This window comes from Lutra lutra, chromosome 14 (genome assembly GCF_902655055.1).
Source record: "Lutra lutra chromosome 14, mLutLut1.2, whole genome shotgun sequence".
In the NCBI taxonomy this organism is placed as follows: Eukaryota; Metazoa; Chordata; class Mammalia; order Carnivora; family Mustelidae; genus Lutra; species Lutra lutra.
In genome coordinates, this window is record NC_062291.1 from 74672983 (window position 1) to 74692974 (window position 19992).

Sequence of the window (19992 nt, forward strand, 5' to 3'; positions counted from 1 at the left end):
GTCTTTTTCTTATTGACATCTAGCTTTTTATAAGTTACAGATATTACCCTTTCTTTGTCATCCGTTGCAAACTTTATTGTTTGTAGCTTGGCTTTTTATGACATATTTTATCTAGTCAAAGTCTAGAATGTTTGTCTTGATAGAATTTTTAATCTTTTAAAAGATTAAATCTGAAATCTATCTCAGGCTTGGGAAAGCCTACCCCACTCCAAGATTTTTAAACAGTGTGTTTTTCCAGTACTTTTCCAGTTTTTTTTTCTTTAATATCTTTTTTTTTTTAAGATTTTATTTATTTATTTGTCAGAGAGAGAGAGAGAGAGCGAGCACAGGCAGACAGAGTGGCAGGCAGAGGCAGAGGGAGAAGCAGGCTCCCCACAGAACAAGGAGCCCGATGTGGGACTCGATCCCAGGACGCTGGGATCATGACCTGAGCCGAAGGCAGCTGCTTAACCAACTGAGCCACCCAGGCGTCCCTTTTCTTTAATATCTTAAATAAAAATGACTCTTCCTCCATTTTTCCCTGGGTAAATATCACATGATCTCCACTGACCAAGAGCACCATCTTTATGATGCAGTAACGCATATATATTTGTTTTTAGATAGCCTCTACCCTTCTATTAATCTGTTTGTTTCAGCGCTGGTAACATATTTACTTAATTACATTTGCTTCTAAGTATCTTTGATTCTCTGGAAGGATAGTTTCTTTTTTAGAAGTTTCCTGATTCTTTTCAGGTTTTTTGTTATTCTAGATAAACTTAAAATCGTTTTGTCAAGTTCTAACAAAATTATGGGGTTTTAATTAAGACTCTACTACATTTATGTGATAATTCAGGAAGAATTGGTGTATTTCCATCTTTGCATCTTTGCATTCAAGGACAAAGCCTATCATTTTATTTATTTGGATCTTTTATGTTCTTCAGTAGAGGGTTTTGTTTTTTTTTTCCCATATAGGTCTCATATTTTTTAAGCTTATTTGTGTTTTCTTTATGTGGTTACTGTTATGAATGAAATATTTTCCATGCTTTTTTTCTATTTATTGTTGGTAACTAGAAAAGATACTTTGTTTTTTATATTTATTTGTTACTAACTTTTTTACTGGATTCTTTTTTATTTCTAACCGTTTTCAATAGATTTATTTAGATTTATTGGGTATGTGACAATAACATTTATCTAAACAAATGAAAGAGAGCTGTGTACCAGCTTTTTGATAATTGTATCTCTTATTCCTTTTTCTTGCCATATTGCATTAATGAGAACTTCCAGAACAAACTTAAATAGCAGTAGTCTTATCTGGCATCCTAATAACCACCAATGGAAAGATGAAAGATGAGCGAAGATTTGACTGAGGTAAAGACATGAACCAGAAGGAATCTGGGAAAGGAGATTTTCAGGCAGAGAACAGTCAGTACAAAGGTCATAATGAGGGAGTGCACCTGGTAAATCTGAGGAATGACAAGAAGGCCAATGTGGCTGGAGAAAGTGAGTGAAGAGGAAAGTAGCAGACAATAAGGTTGGACAGTGAATAAAGGAGTGCAGATCATGAAAAGTCTTATGAGCCATGTAAGGATTAATATTTCCTGATATTGAAGCTTCCTACATTAGGATTCCTGTGTCATAGTGAGTTTTCCTTTAAGTACTGCATCTGGGTATTATTATATACAACTGATAAATTGTTGAACACTACATTTGAGACTAATGATATGTGTTGGCTAATTGAATTTAAATTAAAAAAAAGAAATAGATGTATAAAAAATAGATATTTTTCTTTTACAAAACCTTCATATCTGTTATTGATACAGTATTCACTGATGTACCTCTAGCATTTAAAATGTCTTTTATTATAGTCATAACACATTCTCCCCCCCAATTCCCATGAGCTTACAAATGTGAAATCTACATAACTCTCTTATGCAAAGTTGCCTTACACTGTGGGGTAGATCATTTAATCAGCAAAATGTCAGTTCCTAAAGTCTGAGAATATTTAAACAACAGCAGCCACACAAAGAGTAGCTTTGTACTTTGCTTACTTGGACCTAAACATTAATTTAGAATTCTCAGTCATTTTCAATTTTTGAGTTCTTCTGGTAGAAAAATACCTAAAGGCACCCAGGCAGCAAGAGTAGTGAAGAGTCACAAATCATGGCTATGCTGAAAACTGACCTAGTTGACCAGATAAGTCAGCTCACTGGGAAAACTATAAGCTCTGTTGAAAAATCAAATATCCCAAGAGGAATAAAACAGGGAAAGAAAAAAGCCTTTATGGCTGAGGGAAGCAGAATTAACCTGAGTGTTGGCACTGCTATAAATTAAAATTTTCCAAAACAGCAATATTTTCTGACAACGCTTGGCTATTTGATTCTAGAATATAACTTTAAGGCTGCATGCAAATATTTCTCTTCATTTGTAGTCAGAGGAAGAAGAGAGATGAGAAAGAGAAATTTGTATTACTGCTACTAGGAACCTTCTACCCTTTTCTTCTTGTTGTTATAACCCCTTGACATTCCTGGGTAATTTAGGATATAGTGTTAGTAGTCTCTAAAGTGCTGATTTATGAAAGATGTCCAAGCTACCATGGAAACAACCTAAGTATCCATCAATGGGTGAATGGATAAAGAAGATGTAGCTAAATATATAATGGAATACCACTCAGCCATACAAAAAGAATGAAATCTTGCCATTCACAACAACATTAATGGAATTGAGGGTATTATGCTAAGTGAAATAAATCAGATAGAGAAAGACAAATACCATAAAATTTCACTTAAATATGGAATCTGAAAAAACAAAACATACTAACAAACAAAGGAAAATCAAACTAATAGATACAGAGAATAGATTGGTAGTTACCAGTGGGGAGGAATTTGGTAGGGGCGGGGGGGCAAAATAGGTGAAGATGGTCGAAGGGTACAATATTCCAGTTATAAATTAAGTAAGTGCTCAGGTCATAATACATGGTCATAATGCATGGTGACCATAGTCAGTGATACTGAAAGTTGCTAAGAGAATAAATCTTAAAAAGTTGTCCTCAAAAGAAAAAAAAATATTTTATACCTTTGGACACAAATGGTAACTATACTTGCTGTAGTGATCATTTGGCAATGTATATAAATATCAAATCATTTTGTTGTACACTCAAAACTACTATAATGCTGTAAATCAATTATACCTTAGTTAAAATTATTTTTAAGTCTGTTCTACATTTCTTCTAGTATCTTTCCAATTCTCATCTGCACCCATCATTTTTACAAAAAAAGAGATGTTTCTGATGATAATTTATTCTGTGAAATGACCTTGTCTTGTGATCATAGCAATATGTTCCGGGTTATATCTGGAATTGTTTACCTAGATTTTACATATCAGTAGGTCTGGTTTTCAAACACAAAAATAGTTTAAGGAGTTGGTCATGATAACAGAAAGAACAAAAGGGATAATGAGAAACACATTCTGCAAATAGGTGGCCATGAAAAGCTATTTCCGTTTTTAAGCGTAACAGCTTACACTTGGCAGAGAGGAACTGGGAAGATCCACAAGTCTTTGTCCTTTCAGTTTCATTAAAATATGAAAGAACTCTATTAATAATAGACCCATGTAGCTTCTGGAACCTTAACTTACCGTTGTCTTCACCATGTGAATCATCATATTGTGGGCATCTGCTATTACTGACTTGAGCTTTCCCAAACTCCTGCCTCTTTTTCTATTACGCTTTTTCCTTTACTTGCCAGTTCCATTTTGTATTAAATGTTTTCATCACAGACCCCAAGTGAATTTAGAAATTAGTGTTACTATAATTTTCTGTACTTATTGACTCTGGAACTTTTTTAGGTTGATTTAAAGAGGAAAATGTGGAATTAAAAGATAAAGACAGAATATAAGAGGGAAAGTGGGAATGATGAGGAGAAGCAGACCAATAATAATAAAAACAACAACAACAAAGAAGCTGAAAAGACCTCAAAATGATAATTCCCATAGAAGTTTGGGGGAAGAGGAAATTTATAGATATGCTTTTCTTATAAAGCTTTTGAATAGTTCTCTACTTTTCATTTGGGCTATATAGGTTTCATTTTTCAGATTATGGTAAAATATTCCAGTTAAATGACAACTTGTCTAATAGCTCTCTTTAATATTTATTTTCTTTTTTAGGAAAGAGGACAGTGGTAATTTTAGGTCTTAGTTGGTGATAGCTGGAATGGGACACCTTAATTTTTTATTTCTTACCATAAGGCTTTTATGAACCTGAATAATAAATTTGGTTATGACTTAAATTTCTTAGCCTGATAAGTACTATTTTCTTCATTTTTGGGTTTCGACAAAGGTCTTTCACAACAGATCAGTGACGGAAACAATTAGAATTCAGGAGTTTTGATTCATACATGACATACCTTATTGGATTAAACCAAAAATTTTCCAGCCCAATATCTGGTCTCAAAGCAATTTTGCAGGCATTCATGGTTATTGTCCAAAATAGCAGCTCTGAGAGTTAGGTATATACTACAAGCAACCTTCTCTCATTAAGTTCTGGTGGTTTTACCATTTCTCAAACTTACATACTTTCATACTCTGCATTTATCAGAAACTAAAGTCCATCTTAGTTGCAGAAGTGTCTCTATTACTTTGAAATAGCTCTAGTCCTAATTTAGGAGAAAGGAAATTAGAAGAGCTGGGTTTTAGTCCCGGGTTTGCCCATAATTAATTATATTACCTATGTTAAGAAATTTCACATTTTTGGAACTCATTTTTTTCTCATATAATAAGTAAACAGTAAATAGCTCTGAAGTATTTTCTTATTCTAAAATAATGTGATAATGTGATAGAATTCATGGTCCTCCTTTTGTTTGCTGCTTCCATCTTCTATATGATTTTGTAAGGGCCTATTTAGCCAGAGCAGCCCCACCCCGGTTGAACTGCCATTTTGTTGTAAAAGTTAAATTGACTCTGCCCCCCCCCCCCCCCCCCCCCCCGCCCCGGGAACTTACTTAAAAACAAGTCCTGGAAACCAGCCCCAGGTAACAAAGCCCAAATACAAGGGTGGGTCAGGCCAGGTGGAGACATCCGATCAGTGGGGGGGGGGGGGGCCCGCATACTGTCTCCGTAGTTACCAAGAAGTATGGGCCCTGCCTTTTGGGCGCCAATTGTGACCAAGGTGACAGGCTGGTTCAAATGTCTACTAGGGTAAATTGTAATTCAGTTGAACACTTATGTGTGACCTAGCATGACTGTGTGGCTTTCTCCGTGTGTTACAACTTCATTGGCCACCTGTGCGTGGCCAGGCCCAACTACATGGCCTTTGCTCTATAAAAGCTAGTCTGTGAAACAGAGAGGGATCGCCCTCTCTGTAAAAGGCGTGGCCCCAAACGCTGGGTTTGATTCTTGATACTTGGTGCGAAATAAAGCTTTGCTTGATCTTCACTTTGTATCAGTCTCGCTCCTTTAATCATGGACCCATTATTGGGGGACCCAACAATTTCATAGATCTGGCCATATGTTTTCTAATTTCTGTCTTCTTAGATAGTAAAATAACTAACTGCCACATTCTTCCTTCCGCCAACTTTAAAAGTATTTTCTGAGTTTCTTTGGTCATGAAAATTGCATCTCTTTCATCGTTCTCTATTGATGTCTTTCTTAAGATAGAGTCGATGAGAACAGCAACAAGTATTGAAGGTGTGAGCAGATGTGCCAGGATATTATATATATGCAAGACCATATTTTCTGTTTTATTTCCATTACTTTTTTTTTCTGTTACTTTTTTAATGCCAGTATTTCCTGGACTTTTTAGCCATATCATTTCAAAATATCTTTCAGGCCAACCCTTTGCCTCTGGACTAGACTATTCTTAAGCTCTTTACTATTCAGTATCTTCTGGGACAGAGATTTCACACCCTGTCTCTCACCTTCAGGAAGTTCTGGTGGCTAACATAAATCTTGCTTTCTGCAATTTAAATTGAATTTATTTCCTTTTTCTTTTCACTGTGGAGATGGGAACAGCCCCAAACTAAAAGTGATGCTTTCTTATGAGGGCCAGTGCTGAATATAGAGGAAAGATTATTCCCAGTCTGGCATCAATTTTAGCTTTTATATATTAAAGCTTCCTGACTTTAATTTCAATATTCATGGTCTCAGGAAATGCTATTCTTTATAGCCCAAATGAAATAATAGTTACATATCCAATATTAATGTTTATTATGTCTTTTGCTAACTAGAACCCAGATGAGGTACTGAAATAAAAAATGAGTTCTCAAAAGCATTGGAGGATTTTAGCAGATTTGTGTTTTTCTTGGTATAACTATAGTCGTGGGACTGGATTTTTGCCTATGGTTTATAGATTTTATCTCATTTTATTAGTCTTACTGTATACATGTTTAATTCATCCATATCTTCCTCATAAGTGATGAGAATAGAAACTTGTTCTTTAACATGGGCTGTCTTGAAGCAGAGTCTAATATGTGTAGTCAAAAAGCTTTTGATATCTAGGCTAAGAATTGTGTGAGGTATTGTAAAGAAAAAAGAAAACACGTTTTCTGTCATCGAGGGGCCTATATTCTTACTGGGGGGAAATATTATAAAACTTGCAATGATAGAACCGTTATAAAATAATATATGATGGTGTATATAAAATAAGGTGTTTTTTTTTTAAGATTATTCATTTATTTATTTATTTATTTATTTATTTGACAGACAGAGATCACAAGTAGGCAGAGAGGCAGCCAGAGAGAGAGAGAGGAGGAAGCAGGCTTCTGGCTGAGCAGAGAGCCCGATGTGGGGCTCGATCCCAGGACCCTGGGATCATGACCGGAGCCGAAGGCAGAGGCTTTAACCCACTGAGCCACCCAGGTGCCCCTAAAATAAGATGTTTAATGTGAATTTTATTTTGCATTTAAGATTAATACAGAAAATACCTTATACTATGCAGATCTGTTCTGTTAGCTAAGGCACCCTAAAATGTTTAACAATTATTTCATTCTGATTTCTGTTTTTTCACTTTAAAGGTTCAGCAGTTTTCTGAAAAAGCCTTCCTCTTACAGCTTTGGAAAATTCATGAAAATGCCTTAGAAAGACAGTGTAGTGAAATTACAAACCAGAGGAATATGCTTCTCCAAACCTTTGTAAGTCTCCAGCTCCTTAGAAATATCTATTTCCACTAACTGTATTGAAAAGTATTTAAATATACTTAGGTGTACTTTTAGAAAATTATACGTATGCATATTGGAAGATAGTCCTGTTCAGATATGGAAAAGTATTAAATGCTACTTAAAACCAGTTGGTAGAGTAATATAGTTTGAAAGAATTCTATTAGAAGATATGCAATATAGGAATTATTTGCAATTGTAATAAGCATAGGAAAACCCAGTGAAACTGACTTGAATTGCTCAGACTTTCAGACCTTGGTTTTAATGCTTTTGAAAGGCAGAGAGGTTCACACTTTAGGCATATTTATGGATCTTGGTGAAGAGATAGATTTTCTTTATTTTTATTTTTTTTTAAAGACTTTATTTATTTATTGACAGAGAGAGATCACAAGTAGACGGAGAGGCAGGCAGAGAGAGAGAGAGGGAAGCAGGCTTCCTGCTGAGCAGAGAGCCCGATGCGGGACTCGATCCCAGGATCCTGAGATCATGACCTGAGCCGAAGGCAGCAGCCCAACCCACTGAGCCACCCAGGCGCCCCTTTTATTATTATTTTTTTTTAATCTTAACTCAGAACCAGCAGACTCAGTTTTAAATGACAGGGCCAGTTTAAGAATGTTACTTACAATTAATTGACAGTTCAAAGAAAATACATTTAAAAATTCTAAGAATATTTATCTGAAGTCAGAACCAACAGAGTTTGAGCTTATGCATGACATGGCTAGTTCCCCAATGTAGTTCACAATTGGTTGACATTTCTTAGAAAAAATAGAAAAATACAGTAATATTTAGATTCTATCATGGCACAGAGTTTTTGGAAATTCTTATTTCCTCTTCATGTTGATGTTTCATAAAACATAAACTACTTTGTAGAACTGAATTGGAAATAAATATATAATTTTACTTTCTTTGTTTATATTTTAAAAGGTTTCCTTGGATTTCCTTATTTGTTGTTTCTCTATAGCAGTAATTCCTTTGAGTGTAGATTTTCATTTTCCTGTTTGGACATTTAATTATTTTACCTAATTTTATATTGCAGTGACAAAATGGCACCTATGCTGCTAAGTTTAATACATAAACAAACACTGATATAATGACAAGTTGTAGGATTTCTATCTCAGTAATACTCCCAAAACATTAAGGATAAAACTTTCATGTGGAAATTGTTGGTTATTAGTAGGCAGTAGCTTCATGTTTTTATTAATATTGCTGGAGGAATAAAGCATTTTTGTGATAACACCAGGAAGTATAATCTTATATTTTTGTTGTTAGTAATTCCAAAGGATTGCATTTTAAATCTCTATAGAAAAATAGTATTACAGGGGCACCTGGGTGGCTCAGTGGGTTAAGCCGCTGCCTTCGGCTCAGGTCATGATCTCAGGGTCCTGGGATCGAGTCCCACATCGAGCTCTCTGCTCAGCAAGAAGCCTGCTTCCCTCTCTCTCTCTCTCTCTCTGCCTTCCTCTCCGTCTACTTGTGATCTCTCTCTGTCAAATAAATAAATAAAATCTTTAAAAAAAAAAAAAAAGAAAAATAGTATTACAATTAACATCTATAGTTGATCTTTTGTTTCTGTTTTTCAGGGGACTACAAAGAAAAAGATGACCGAGGAAGAAGAAAAATTTATTAAGGAAATTGCAGACTTCAATAATGAGTATGAAGTAACAAAGAAAAGAAAGCTTTTGATGAAAGAAAATGCCAAGATTGAAATATCTGCCTTAGAAAACCAGGCAAACATTTTGAAGAGGGGTATGAGTATATAGTGCCACCTCTTTTATCTGTCATTAATGAAAATAACTTATTTTGAGCCAGTGAATTTTCCAGAAATTAACTTTTTCATAAGTAAATTGGTTATTGCATAGCTATTCTTTTATCTTTATCTTAATTATCCTAATGGAAATGTATCTTACATTGTGAGCGGTCTCAAGTTCTTTAGAAGTAGATGTGACATGAGCTTTTAGTCATTCATTCAGTAAGCAATTATCTGTTACTCTCTGTTATGTGATGGGCATTGTTGTGGGTTATGGTGATATAAAACTAAAATGTGGAGGAATCAAATATGAAGCAGATATTTATAGTACAATATTATAGAAGCTATAATAGGGGTAGGACTGATATGATGATCCTCATTTTACCATCAATACAATTTAAATTAGGAAACAAGGTTACACAGTGGCATGGGGAGAATTTCATTTCAGAAACCCTAGCATGTAGGTTATTGCAATCTGTGATAAGATCCTGAACTAAAGACATTGCCAAAGAGAAGAGAGGGTAAATTAAAGAGATATATAGGCATAATAATAGGACTTTATCACTGATTGAGGTGAACAAAAATAGGTAGGTATGAATTATAGTTTTCATATGTCAGAGATTGGGTAGAATAGGGTACCAGGAGGAAGAGCAGAGGTAGAGAAGTATGTTGGAACTATAGCCTATTCTGGACAAAATGACTGAGTTTTGTTTCAGGTCTTTTTAGTTGGTGGTGTCTATGGAATATACCAGGGAAGATTCCCAGGTGGCAGGGGAAAATTTGGTTATAAAGCTGGTAAGAAAGATTAGAGCTAGACCATTAGGTTTGGGACTGAATCCAGAGGAGTTGGTGACATCATTCAGAGAAAACATATAGAGGGAACATAGATGAGGAGCGAAGACTGAAGCCAGAAACTGGGAAAGCATTACATTTATGGAAAGAAAGAAAAAGAATGGGACAGAGTAGTCAAAGAAGGCAAGAGGAGGTCCAGCAGAGAGTAATATTTTAGAAGCCAAAAGCAAGATATGTATTCCTCAAATTAGTGGAAAATAAAATAGGATATTAATTTGACAATCAGAAGATGTCATGTGCAGTAGTATAGAGTAGAGCAGTAGAAAAAGACTGGTGGTAATAGATTGAAGTCAATGGGAGTTGAGGAAGTAGAGAATGAAAATATAAATGATATTAAGTGCAAAATTAGTTTTTAATGGAAGCCTTTCTAAAATATATTTTTACTTTGATGACTTTAGTAAATGGAGAATAATAAACACATTTAACTCTTTTACTGACTTGGAGCTCTCAGTATGAATAATTTATTGATTTGCTTTACATATGACAACTACTATTTTAAGTAATATTCATCAAGCTTATACTATAAAGGAACCGCCATCCTAAAGACTATAAATGCTAATATCATGTTGATTTCATTTAAATCTTAATTTTACCATTTGATAGCTGTGTGATTTGGGGCAAGATGCCAAACTTTTCTTTGGCTCGGTTTCCCCATTTGTAAAGATGGGGGTTAGTAGTCATGACCTTAACAAAGGTTGTTGTGAGAATTCAGTGAAATAATACTGAAACACATAGGATGCTGCCTGCCACATAATTAAACCCTCAAAAAATGTGAGGATTATACTTTTTAGTCTGATTTTATAGATGAAGGAAATAAAGTTCTGAGAGATAAATTACTTTGGGTAGAGAGTGTAGGACAGAGGCACATCTGGAAAGCTTTAAAAAAATATTAAATGCTTGAGTCTCATTCAAGACCTATTGAATCAGAATCTGTGGGAGAGGATAGGGAACTTTTTTTAAATCCGTGAGGTGATATTGATGTGTATTTTCAATAACAAGTCAGAATACAAAAGTAATAGATGCATACTTTAAAACTAACTTTCTGACAACTATCATATGATCTCCCTGATCTGAGGGAGAGGAGATGCAACATGGGGGGTTGAGGGGGTAGGAGAAGAGTAAATGAAACAAGATGGGATTGGGAGGGAGACAAACCATAAGTGACTCTTAATCTCTCAAAACAAACTGAGGGTTGATGGGGGGAGGGGGTTGAGAGAGGGGGTGGGGTTATGGATATTGGGGAGGGTATGTGCTATGGTGAGTGCTGTGAAGTGTGTAAACCTGGTGATTCGCAGACCTGTACCCTTGGGATAAAAATTTATGTTTATAAAGCTGTAAAAAAAAAAAAAAAAAAAAAAAGAAAAAAGAAAGGATGAATACCCAAGTTTTGTAGCAACATGGATGGGACTGGAAGAGATTATGCTGAGTGAAATAAGTCAAGCAGAGAGAGTCAATTATCATATGGTTTCACTTATTTGTGGAGCATAACAAATAGCATGGAGGACAAGGGGAGATGGAGAGGAGAAGGGAATTGAGGGAATTTAGAAGGGGAGGTGAACCATGAGAGACTATGGACTCTGAAAAACGATCTGAGAACTTTGAAGGGGTGGGGGGTGGGAGGTTGGGGGCACCAGGTGGTGGGTATTGTAGAGGGCACGGATTGCATGGAGCACTGGGTGTGGTGCAAAAATAATGAATACTGTTATGCTGAAAAAATAAAAAATTAATCAAAAAAAAAACTAACTTTCTGCAAAAAGTCATGGGTATCACCATTTCTTTCGAACATATATTAGAAATTTTAGCCAAATCAATTGGGCAAGAAAAAGAAATAAAAGGCATCTACATTGGGAAGGAAAAAGTAGTCTCTGTGCCCAAATGATAATGCTCTTACATATAAAACACCTAAGGATACCACAAAAAAAAAAAAAAAAAAAAAAAAAAAAACCCTGCTGGAACTAATAAATAAATACTGCAAAGTTGCAGTATACAAAATCAACACACAAAAATAAGTTGCATTTCTATGTATGAGCAATAAGTGATCTAAAAAGGAACAAAAATTTAAATTCCATTTATAATAGTGTCAAAAAGAATAAAATACTTAAAAATAAATTTAACCAAGTGGTAAAAGACTTGTACATTGAAAACTATATAAAACATTGCTTAAAGAAATTAAAGAAGACCCAAATAAGTGGAAAGACATCCCATGTTCATGGATTGGAAAACTTAGTGTTGTTAAGATGACATTATTACCCAAAATGATGTATAGATTCAAAGTAATCTCTATCAAAATCCCAATGGTGTTTTTTTCATGAATTGAAAAACCATCCTAAAATTCATATAGAATCCCAAAGGATCCCAAAGAGCCAAAACTATCCTGGAAAAAAAGAACAAAGTTGGAAGACTCATACTTCTGATTCCAAAACTTACTAAAATGCCACAGTAATCAAAACTGTGTGGTACTAGAATAAGGATAGACATAGAAAATCAGGATAGAATAGAGAGCTCAAATATAAACTCTCATGTATATGGTCAAATGATTTTTTATAACAGTGCCAAGACTATTCAATGGGAAAGGATAGTCTTTTGAAAAAATGGACCTGGGAAAACTGGAAACCACCCTTACCTTACACAATATACAAAAATTAGCTAAAAATGAATGAAAGTCTTAAACTTAAGAAGTAAAACAAGAAAGCTCTTAGAAGAAATCATATAGGAAACACTTCACACTTCATCATATTGGATTTAGAGATGATTTCTTGGATATCAAAAACACAGGCAACAAAAGAAAAAATAGATAAATTGTATTTCATTAAGATTAAGATCTTTTGTATGTCAGAGGACACTATCAAGAGAGTAAAAACGGAACTCTCAGAAAGAATGAGTTGTGGTTTTTTATGGAAGAAAATATTTGCAAATCATATCTTTGATAAGGGATTAATATCCAGGATATTTTTTAAGTAGTTTCTGCACCCAGTTTAGGGCTTGAACTCACAACCCCAAGGTCAAGAGTCATATGCTCTACTGACTTAGCCAGCCAAGTGCTTCTAATGGCCAGAATATAGAAGAACTATAATTCAACATCAAAAAAATAAGCAACTCAATTTAAAAAATGGGCAAAGGATTTGAATAAACATTTCTTCAAAGATATGGCCAATAAGCACACAAAAAGCTGCTGTACATCACTAGTCTTTAGAGAAATGGAAATCAAAACCACGAAGAGACACCACTTCATACCCATTAGAGTGGCTATTATGAAAAAAATCCAAAGTTTACACAGCATGATATTCACAATGTTCAGGATGCAATCCAAAATTACTTGACCTTTGAAGAATCAGTGAAATGTGACCTAGTATCAAAAGAAAACCCTGAGGGGAGTCTGGGTGGCTCAGTGGGTTAAGCCTCTGCCTTCGGCTCAGGTCATGATCTCAGGGTCCTGGGATCGAGCCCCGTATCGGGCTCTCTGCTCAGTGGAGAGCCTGCTTCCCCCTCTCTCTCTGTCTGCCTCTCTGCCTACTTGTGATCTCTGTCTGTCAAATAAATAAATAAAATCTTAAAAAAAAAAAAAAGAAAGAAAGAAAATCCTGAGATGCCAAACCCACAGTGATCTAGATATTGGAATTATGAAATACTTTATAGCATCTATTATTGAGCTACTCTCAGTGAGCAAGGAAGATGCACTTGTAATACATGATAGGTAATCTCAGTGGAGAAACAGAGAATGTGAAAAAAATATTAGAACTGAAAAATACATTATCTGAAATAAGAATGTCACTGAATAAGTTTAATAACAGAATGGAACTCATAGAAGAGCCAGTGAACATGAAGATAGATCGATAGAAATTGTCCAATCTGAAAAAGAGGGGGGAAATTAAAGCAAAATAAAATGAAACCAAAAAAATTAGAAATTTAGGGACATGTAGGACAATTTTAAAAGGTCTAACATTCAAGTAATTGAAGTCTCTGAAGGAAAGGAAAGAGAATTGGCAGAAAATATATTTGAAGAAATCTCAGCAGAAAATCTCCCAAATTTTCTAAAGGACATTAATTTGCAGATTCAAGAAGTTCAGCAAATCCAAATAGGATAAATTCAAAGAAATCCATGCCTAGCCATTTAATAATAGTCAAACTGTTAACAAGTCAAAGAGAAAGAAAAAATCTTGAAAACAGGGAACAATAACTCTAATGACTATGTTCCTGTAACTAGAAATGATAAAGTCATAAAGACAGTGGAATAACATCTTGGAAGTGTTGAAAGGAAAATTTCCCTCCAAATCCAGTGAAAATATCCTTCAAAAATGAAGTTAAGAAAATATATTTTCAGATAAATTAAAAATTAGGGGAATCCATTGCCATCATGCCCAAAAGACAAGAAATGCTAAAGGAAGTCTTCCAAGTAGAAGCAAAAATAATACCAGAGAGAACTTGGATCATGTTTAATGAATTAAAATAAACAGAAATGGCAAATATATGGACAATTATAAATACCAGTTTTTTCTCTTAACTTGAAAAGATACATATGATTGTTTAAAGCAAATAATATGTTGTCTTATGGAATTTATAATGTATGCAGAGGCAGTTCGTATACATGCATACCATATGCATCTATTACAGCTATCTCATGAAGGACTGGAAAAGAGAACTGGTAAAGGGATCTATACAGCCCTACATAACTCCCAGAAAACCAGGAATAGAAGGGAACTTCCTCAACCAGATAAAGAACCTCTTTGAAAAGCCTACATCTAATATTACACTTAATGATGAAATAGCAAATACCAGTATCATTTGAAATGGTGACATATTAAATACTTTACCCACAAAGATTGACAATAAGGCAAGAATGTCCATTCTTATCACTTCCATTCAATATGGCTGTGGATGTCCTAGCCGTTTTAACCATTTCAATGAGAGAAAGTTGTCTCTATTTATAGATTACATGATTGTTTACATAGAAAATTATAAGGAATTTAGAAAACTATTACTAAAATTAATAAGTCAATATGGTAAGGTTATAGGATATAAGGAATATATTTAAAATCAGTTGAGGGGCACCTGGGTGGCCTAGTTGTTAAGTGTCGGACTCTTGATTTTGGATCAGGTCATGATCTCAGGTCTGCCCAGCATGGAGCTTGCTTAAGATTCTCTCTTTCCCTCTCCCTATTTCCCTCCCTCCACCACTCTCTCTTTCTCTAAAGAAAAAAAAAATCAGTTGAATTCTTATATACTAACAGCAAACAATAGAAAATGGAATAAAAATACTGTTTAAACAGCATCAAAAAACAAAATAGAAACAAATTTAACAAGAGACATGAGGGACTTCTATACTATAAACTACAGAGCATTGCTGAGAGAAGTTAAGGAAGACCTAAGTAGATAGATTTATCATGTTCATGGATTAGAAAATTCAATTTTGTTAATAGGTCCATTCTCTTCCAATTGATCATAGGTTCAACAGAATCTCGGTAAAAATCCCATTAAGTTTTAGTAAGCCTTGACAAGCTAATTCTAATAATTATATAGAAATGTAAATCACTTAGAACAGCCAAAATTTTTTAAAAGAACAAAATTTGGGGATTTATACTCCCTGATTTCAAGTTTTGCTAAAAAGCTATAGTAATCAAGATAATGTGTCACTGCCTTAAAAATAGGCATATTGGTACCACTGGAAGGAAAGAGAAATAGCCTTATGTAGATAGGGTCAGTTGATTGTCAACAAAAGTAGCAAGGCAGTTCAGTGGGGAAAGGAAAGTGTTTTCAGTAAATGGTGCTGGAACAATTGGACATCCATTGCAAAACAATGATTCTTAAATCTTCATACCATATTAAACATTAACTCAGAATGTACCATACATCTAAACATAAAAGCTAACATCATGAAACTCCTAGAAGAATTCTTAGATGGGACAGAGAAACATGAAAAAAAAAATACACTGGATTTCAAATAAATTTTAAAAAATACTATTAAGAAAAAGACAAACCAAAGACTTGAAGAAAATATTTGCAATACATACATCTGCTTGTGTACTGTTACCTAGAATATAATGAACTCTTACACCTTAATAATAAGAAGGCATCAAAACTGATTCTGAAAGGGGAAAAGGATTGAACTTCACAAAAGGGCATATACTGATGATGAATGAACACATGAAAAGATACTCAGTATCTTTAGCCATCAGGAATATACAAATTAAAACTACAGTGTAATATCACTGTACCTACATTTAGTTAAAATTCAAAAGGCTGGTCATATCAAGTGTTGGAAAGTATGGGGAGCATCTGAAATTCATATGGTACTGATGAGAACATAAAATAAATGGTACAACCACTTTGGAAATTGTTTTTCAGTTTCTTAAACCATTAAACAAATATTTGCCATATGACCCAGCCATTCTACAACTAGATACACCAGAGAAGTGAAACTTAGGTTCACACTAAGTTTTTAGTAAATTTATTCACTGTAGCTAAAAACTGAACATAACTTAAATGTCCATTAAGAGGTAAATGGATAAACAAAATTGCTGTACCCATGCCGTGGAATACTCAGAGTTAAGAAATAACAGATCTGCTCACAGACAACACGGATACATCTCAAAAGGATATGGTGATGGAAGGAAGCCGGGCACGGAAGAATACACACTAAATACAAGGCAAACTGCGTGGGATGACAAGCTGATCAGTGGTTGCCAGTGTCAGAATGAATAAATTGCAAAAGGGCAGAGGAAGTTTTTGGGATTGAAAGAAACACAGTTTCTTGATTGTGGTGGTGTTTTCACGAGTGTATGTGAGAGCCAAAACTCACAGAATTGTATGCTGTTAGGTGGATATACTTTATGTAAATTATTCCTCCAAAAATTGATAAAAAAGTCCTTGATACCACAAATACTGTAGGAGCCCTCTCTTTTGTGTCCTTTCTTCCAGAAGTATGGATTTATTTTAATAGATTTGCTTCCATAGTACCTGGTACTGTTGGTCTTTGTACTTGCACAAAACGCATCTGTCTCTACATATATTTTAACATTTTTATATGAAACTTTAAACTCTGTAATGGCAGGATTTTGTTTTGTTTAATGCTCTGTCTCCAATAGTATGAAAGAGATAATTATGAATTGATGACTGTTTCAAAAGAAGTATAAAATGAGGTGAGAATGTATAGTAAGGGAAGTTACCCTGGACCAGGGGTGAAGGAAGATCTCCCAGAGCAAGTGACCTTCAGACTGAGGTCTGAAGGGTGATAGGAATTAGCCAAATGGCAGATCTGAGTGCCAATATCAGAAAGTTGGATATGTAATTCAAGAGCTCTGAGGGAGATTTGAGCTGAAACTGTTACATGCAAACAATGAATCATGGGATGCTAGAGCAAAAAACTAATGATGTTCTGTATGGTGACTAAGATAACATAACATAAAAATTAATTAATTAATTAATTCGGGAGTCATCCAGGAAAAATGTATTGAAAGTAAGTAATAGAACACTGAGGAACACCAGGATTTTCAAAGCAAGAAGGAGAAAAAGGCCAGTGATGAGTGTGTAAGGTAGGCAGGACACGTTACTGTGTGAAATGGGAGATCACCTCAGGGAGAGAGAGTGTGTGAGCGAGCGATCAGCCCATGTTAAATGTTGCCGAATTGTCAACCATGGAGACTAAGAAGCAGCCTTGGAAGGTCCGTTGTGATCTTTAGGGAAAGCAACAGATGGGGGTAGGAAGAGAGGAAGGGTAGAGGCCAGGTTGTAATCGGTTGAGCAGTGAGAACAGAGGAGATGGTGATCGTTAAGCGCCCACAAGCCCTTGAAGCGAAGTTTCTCTGGATGAGAGAGTCCAGTAACCCAGGGGGTTATGAGGTCAGGGGAGGGCTTCTAGTGGGTTATGTGTTGTCCATTTTTCATTTCTGTTTTTTGAGACAGGAGGTATTTGAACGTATTAAATGATGATGGATCAGAGCCCATGGAGAATTAGAGTTGAAAATTCAAGAGAGAAGTAAAGTTCCCAGAGAAGATAGGAAATGGTGCACAGGTGGAGGGATTGGTGGTGATTTCAGAAGAAAACAAAATAAAAACAAAATCAGTAAACAACCTACATGACCATCAATAAAGGCCTCTAATTATCTGAGTATATATCTCCTTATACTTTTGTCACTAAATTTGTGTCATAGAATCTACTAATGGAACTGCTAGGTCAGAGGAAAATATTAAGAGACTTAATGTCAAATTAGATTCCTTATATCACCAAATTAATTAATTTTCCCACCAACTGTTCAGGAGAGTGCCTGTTTTCTTGTATTATTATCCTATACCATTACCAATGTGGGCATTATCACTGACTTTAATCTTTGCCAATCTGACAAGCAAAAATATTATTTTTATTGTTGCTTTAATTCACATTTCTTTGATTTTGCATGATGTTGAATTTACTTCTCTGAATTTATTGGTCACTTAAATTTCTTTTTATTTTCCTGTGAACAGTCTGTTCATACTCTTTGTTCATCTTTCTACATTTTTGTTCTTACTGATTTATATGAGCTCTTTGTAAATTAAGGAAGTTAGCTAGTTGTATGGTGTCATGTGTTTAAATTTTGTGTCCTAAATTATTGTTTACATTTTGAAAAATTAGGAGATGAATCTTAAAGGATGAATTGGAGTTTATTGTGGGGGAGAAAAAGAGGAAAGATATTCTAGGTAGAAGAAGCAATATTAGCCGTATTGTGGAAGTTTGTAGCCATATAGTGAGTACTATGCAATGTATTTTAAATATGCTTTACTTATGAAGGATAGAGTTTTCTTATTATCTCATTGGGAAGCTTGTTTTACTTAGTGATGTTACATTGTTTTGAATTTTCTCGAGGTAGTCTAACCCTCAATTAACTAATTCTTTTGTTTCTCATTGTTGCTTAACTAATTCTGGTCAGTTTATTAGAAACAGTTTCTAGATGGCCAAAGAAAGCTTGTTGGGGCTTAAAATTGACCATATGAATCATTTCTCAGCCTTTTGACTAAGATAAAATACAGTATCTGTTCTTATCAGTTTAAAAATTGACCATATACTACTTAAATTTTTAATACACACACACACACACAAAAGTTAATACTTGTTGACATATTCAAGGCAAAGCCTAAGTGGTTAAAATATGGCTTTTATTTGTCTATTTATTTCTAGAAATGAAATTGATGGACCATGATAGTGGCCAGTTATGTGAACTTCAAAAACAAAAGAGTGAATTAGTACAAGAATTACTTACTGTGCAGAGAAAACTTAAAGGTATTATCTTTATGAGCTAGTTTATTTTGCTGATGAATATAGTTACATATGCATAACAGGGTCATATTATTCTTTCAAAGTATACTCACCTATTGAGATACAGTGTTATTATTGGTATAAAGATGAAACAGGTAAAACACTAAAAAAAACAGTTTTAGATCTGATACTTTTAATGTCATAAATTTTGTCAAGATCTTTTTTTATGCCTGTAATTGCTATATTAAAGTAGAAAACTAAGAATCATGAGTGCATATGTTTTATATAAAACACCAAAAATTAGAGTATTGTTCTTATGAATGAACTCTTCTGTTTATTTTTTTAAAAGATTGTAAGCGTTTTCTTAATTGTTTAGTTTTTGAAGATAAAAAGATTGAAGCCATTTGTACTACCAAATACCTAGAGGCAGAAAAAGTAAAGATCAATGAAAAGCCTCAAAATGATGCTGAGTGCTTAAGGTAAGAATTCCCTATTGTATTTTTTTATAAAATCTGGTAGTTTTTCAAGTTGTCAAAGAGATTTCAGCATAAAGCTAAATGTGTAGGTTTTTTTTTAAGTTCCAGATAAAGATATTAATTCCTTTTATGTGTATTGTGAAATATGCTAATGAGAAAAGGCTTCACTGGCTAAAAAGTGGTACATGTAAGTTTCACAGTGTATCAGGTTGATAATACTGAAATCAATTTTTTCTTTTACCTCATGGACTTAGTGTTATTCACATCCCAGTAGATTAAAAACAAAGTATTAGTTCTAAAACTCTCCTTTCTGTTATTCCTAACTTTTTTTTTGAAGATTGATTGATTGATTGATTAAAGAGCACAAGAGAGAGCACACAGAGGGAAAGGGAGTGGGAGAAGCAGATTGCCTCCAGACCAGTGAGCCTGATGTGGGGCTGGATCTCAGGACCCTGGGATCATGACCTGAGCCAAAGGCAGACACTTAACCAACTGAGCCACCCAGGCACCCCTTAATTTTTTTTTTAATGATTGAAATTATTTTTTATCGTTTTAAATTTGAGGGGG

The 19992-nt window shown here is 34.5% G+C and overlaps 1 protein-coding gene across 1 annotated transcript in view; it reads left to right on the top strand.

Annotated features, from left to right (window-relative positions):
* The window catches only part of CCDC172 (coiled-coil domain containing 172), a 54746-nt gene that overhangs the window by 16748 nt on the left and 18006 nt on the right, over nt 1–19992 (top strand). Inside the window, exons 3-6 of the mRNA XM_047702896.1 lie at nt 6984–7100; nt 8705–8870; nt 18872–18973; nt 19326–19428. Coding sequence (XP_047558852.1) covers nt 6984–7100; nt 8705–8870; nt 18872–18973; nt 19326–19428 — 488 coding nt within the window. The remainder of the gene's footprint in view (nt 1–6983; nt 7101–8704; nt 8871–18871; nt 18974–19325; nt 19429–19992) is intronic.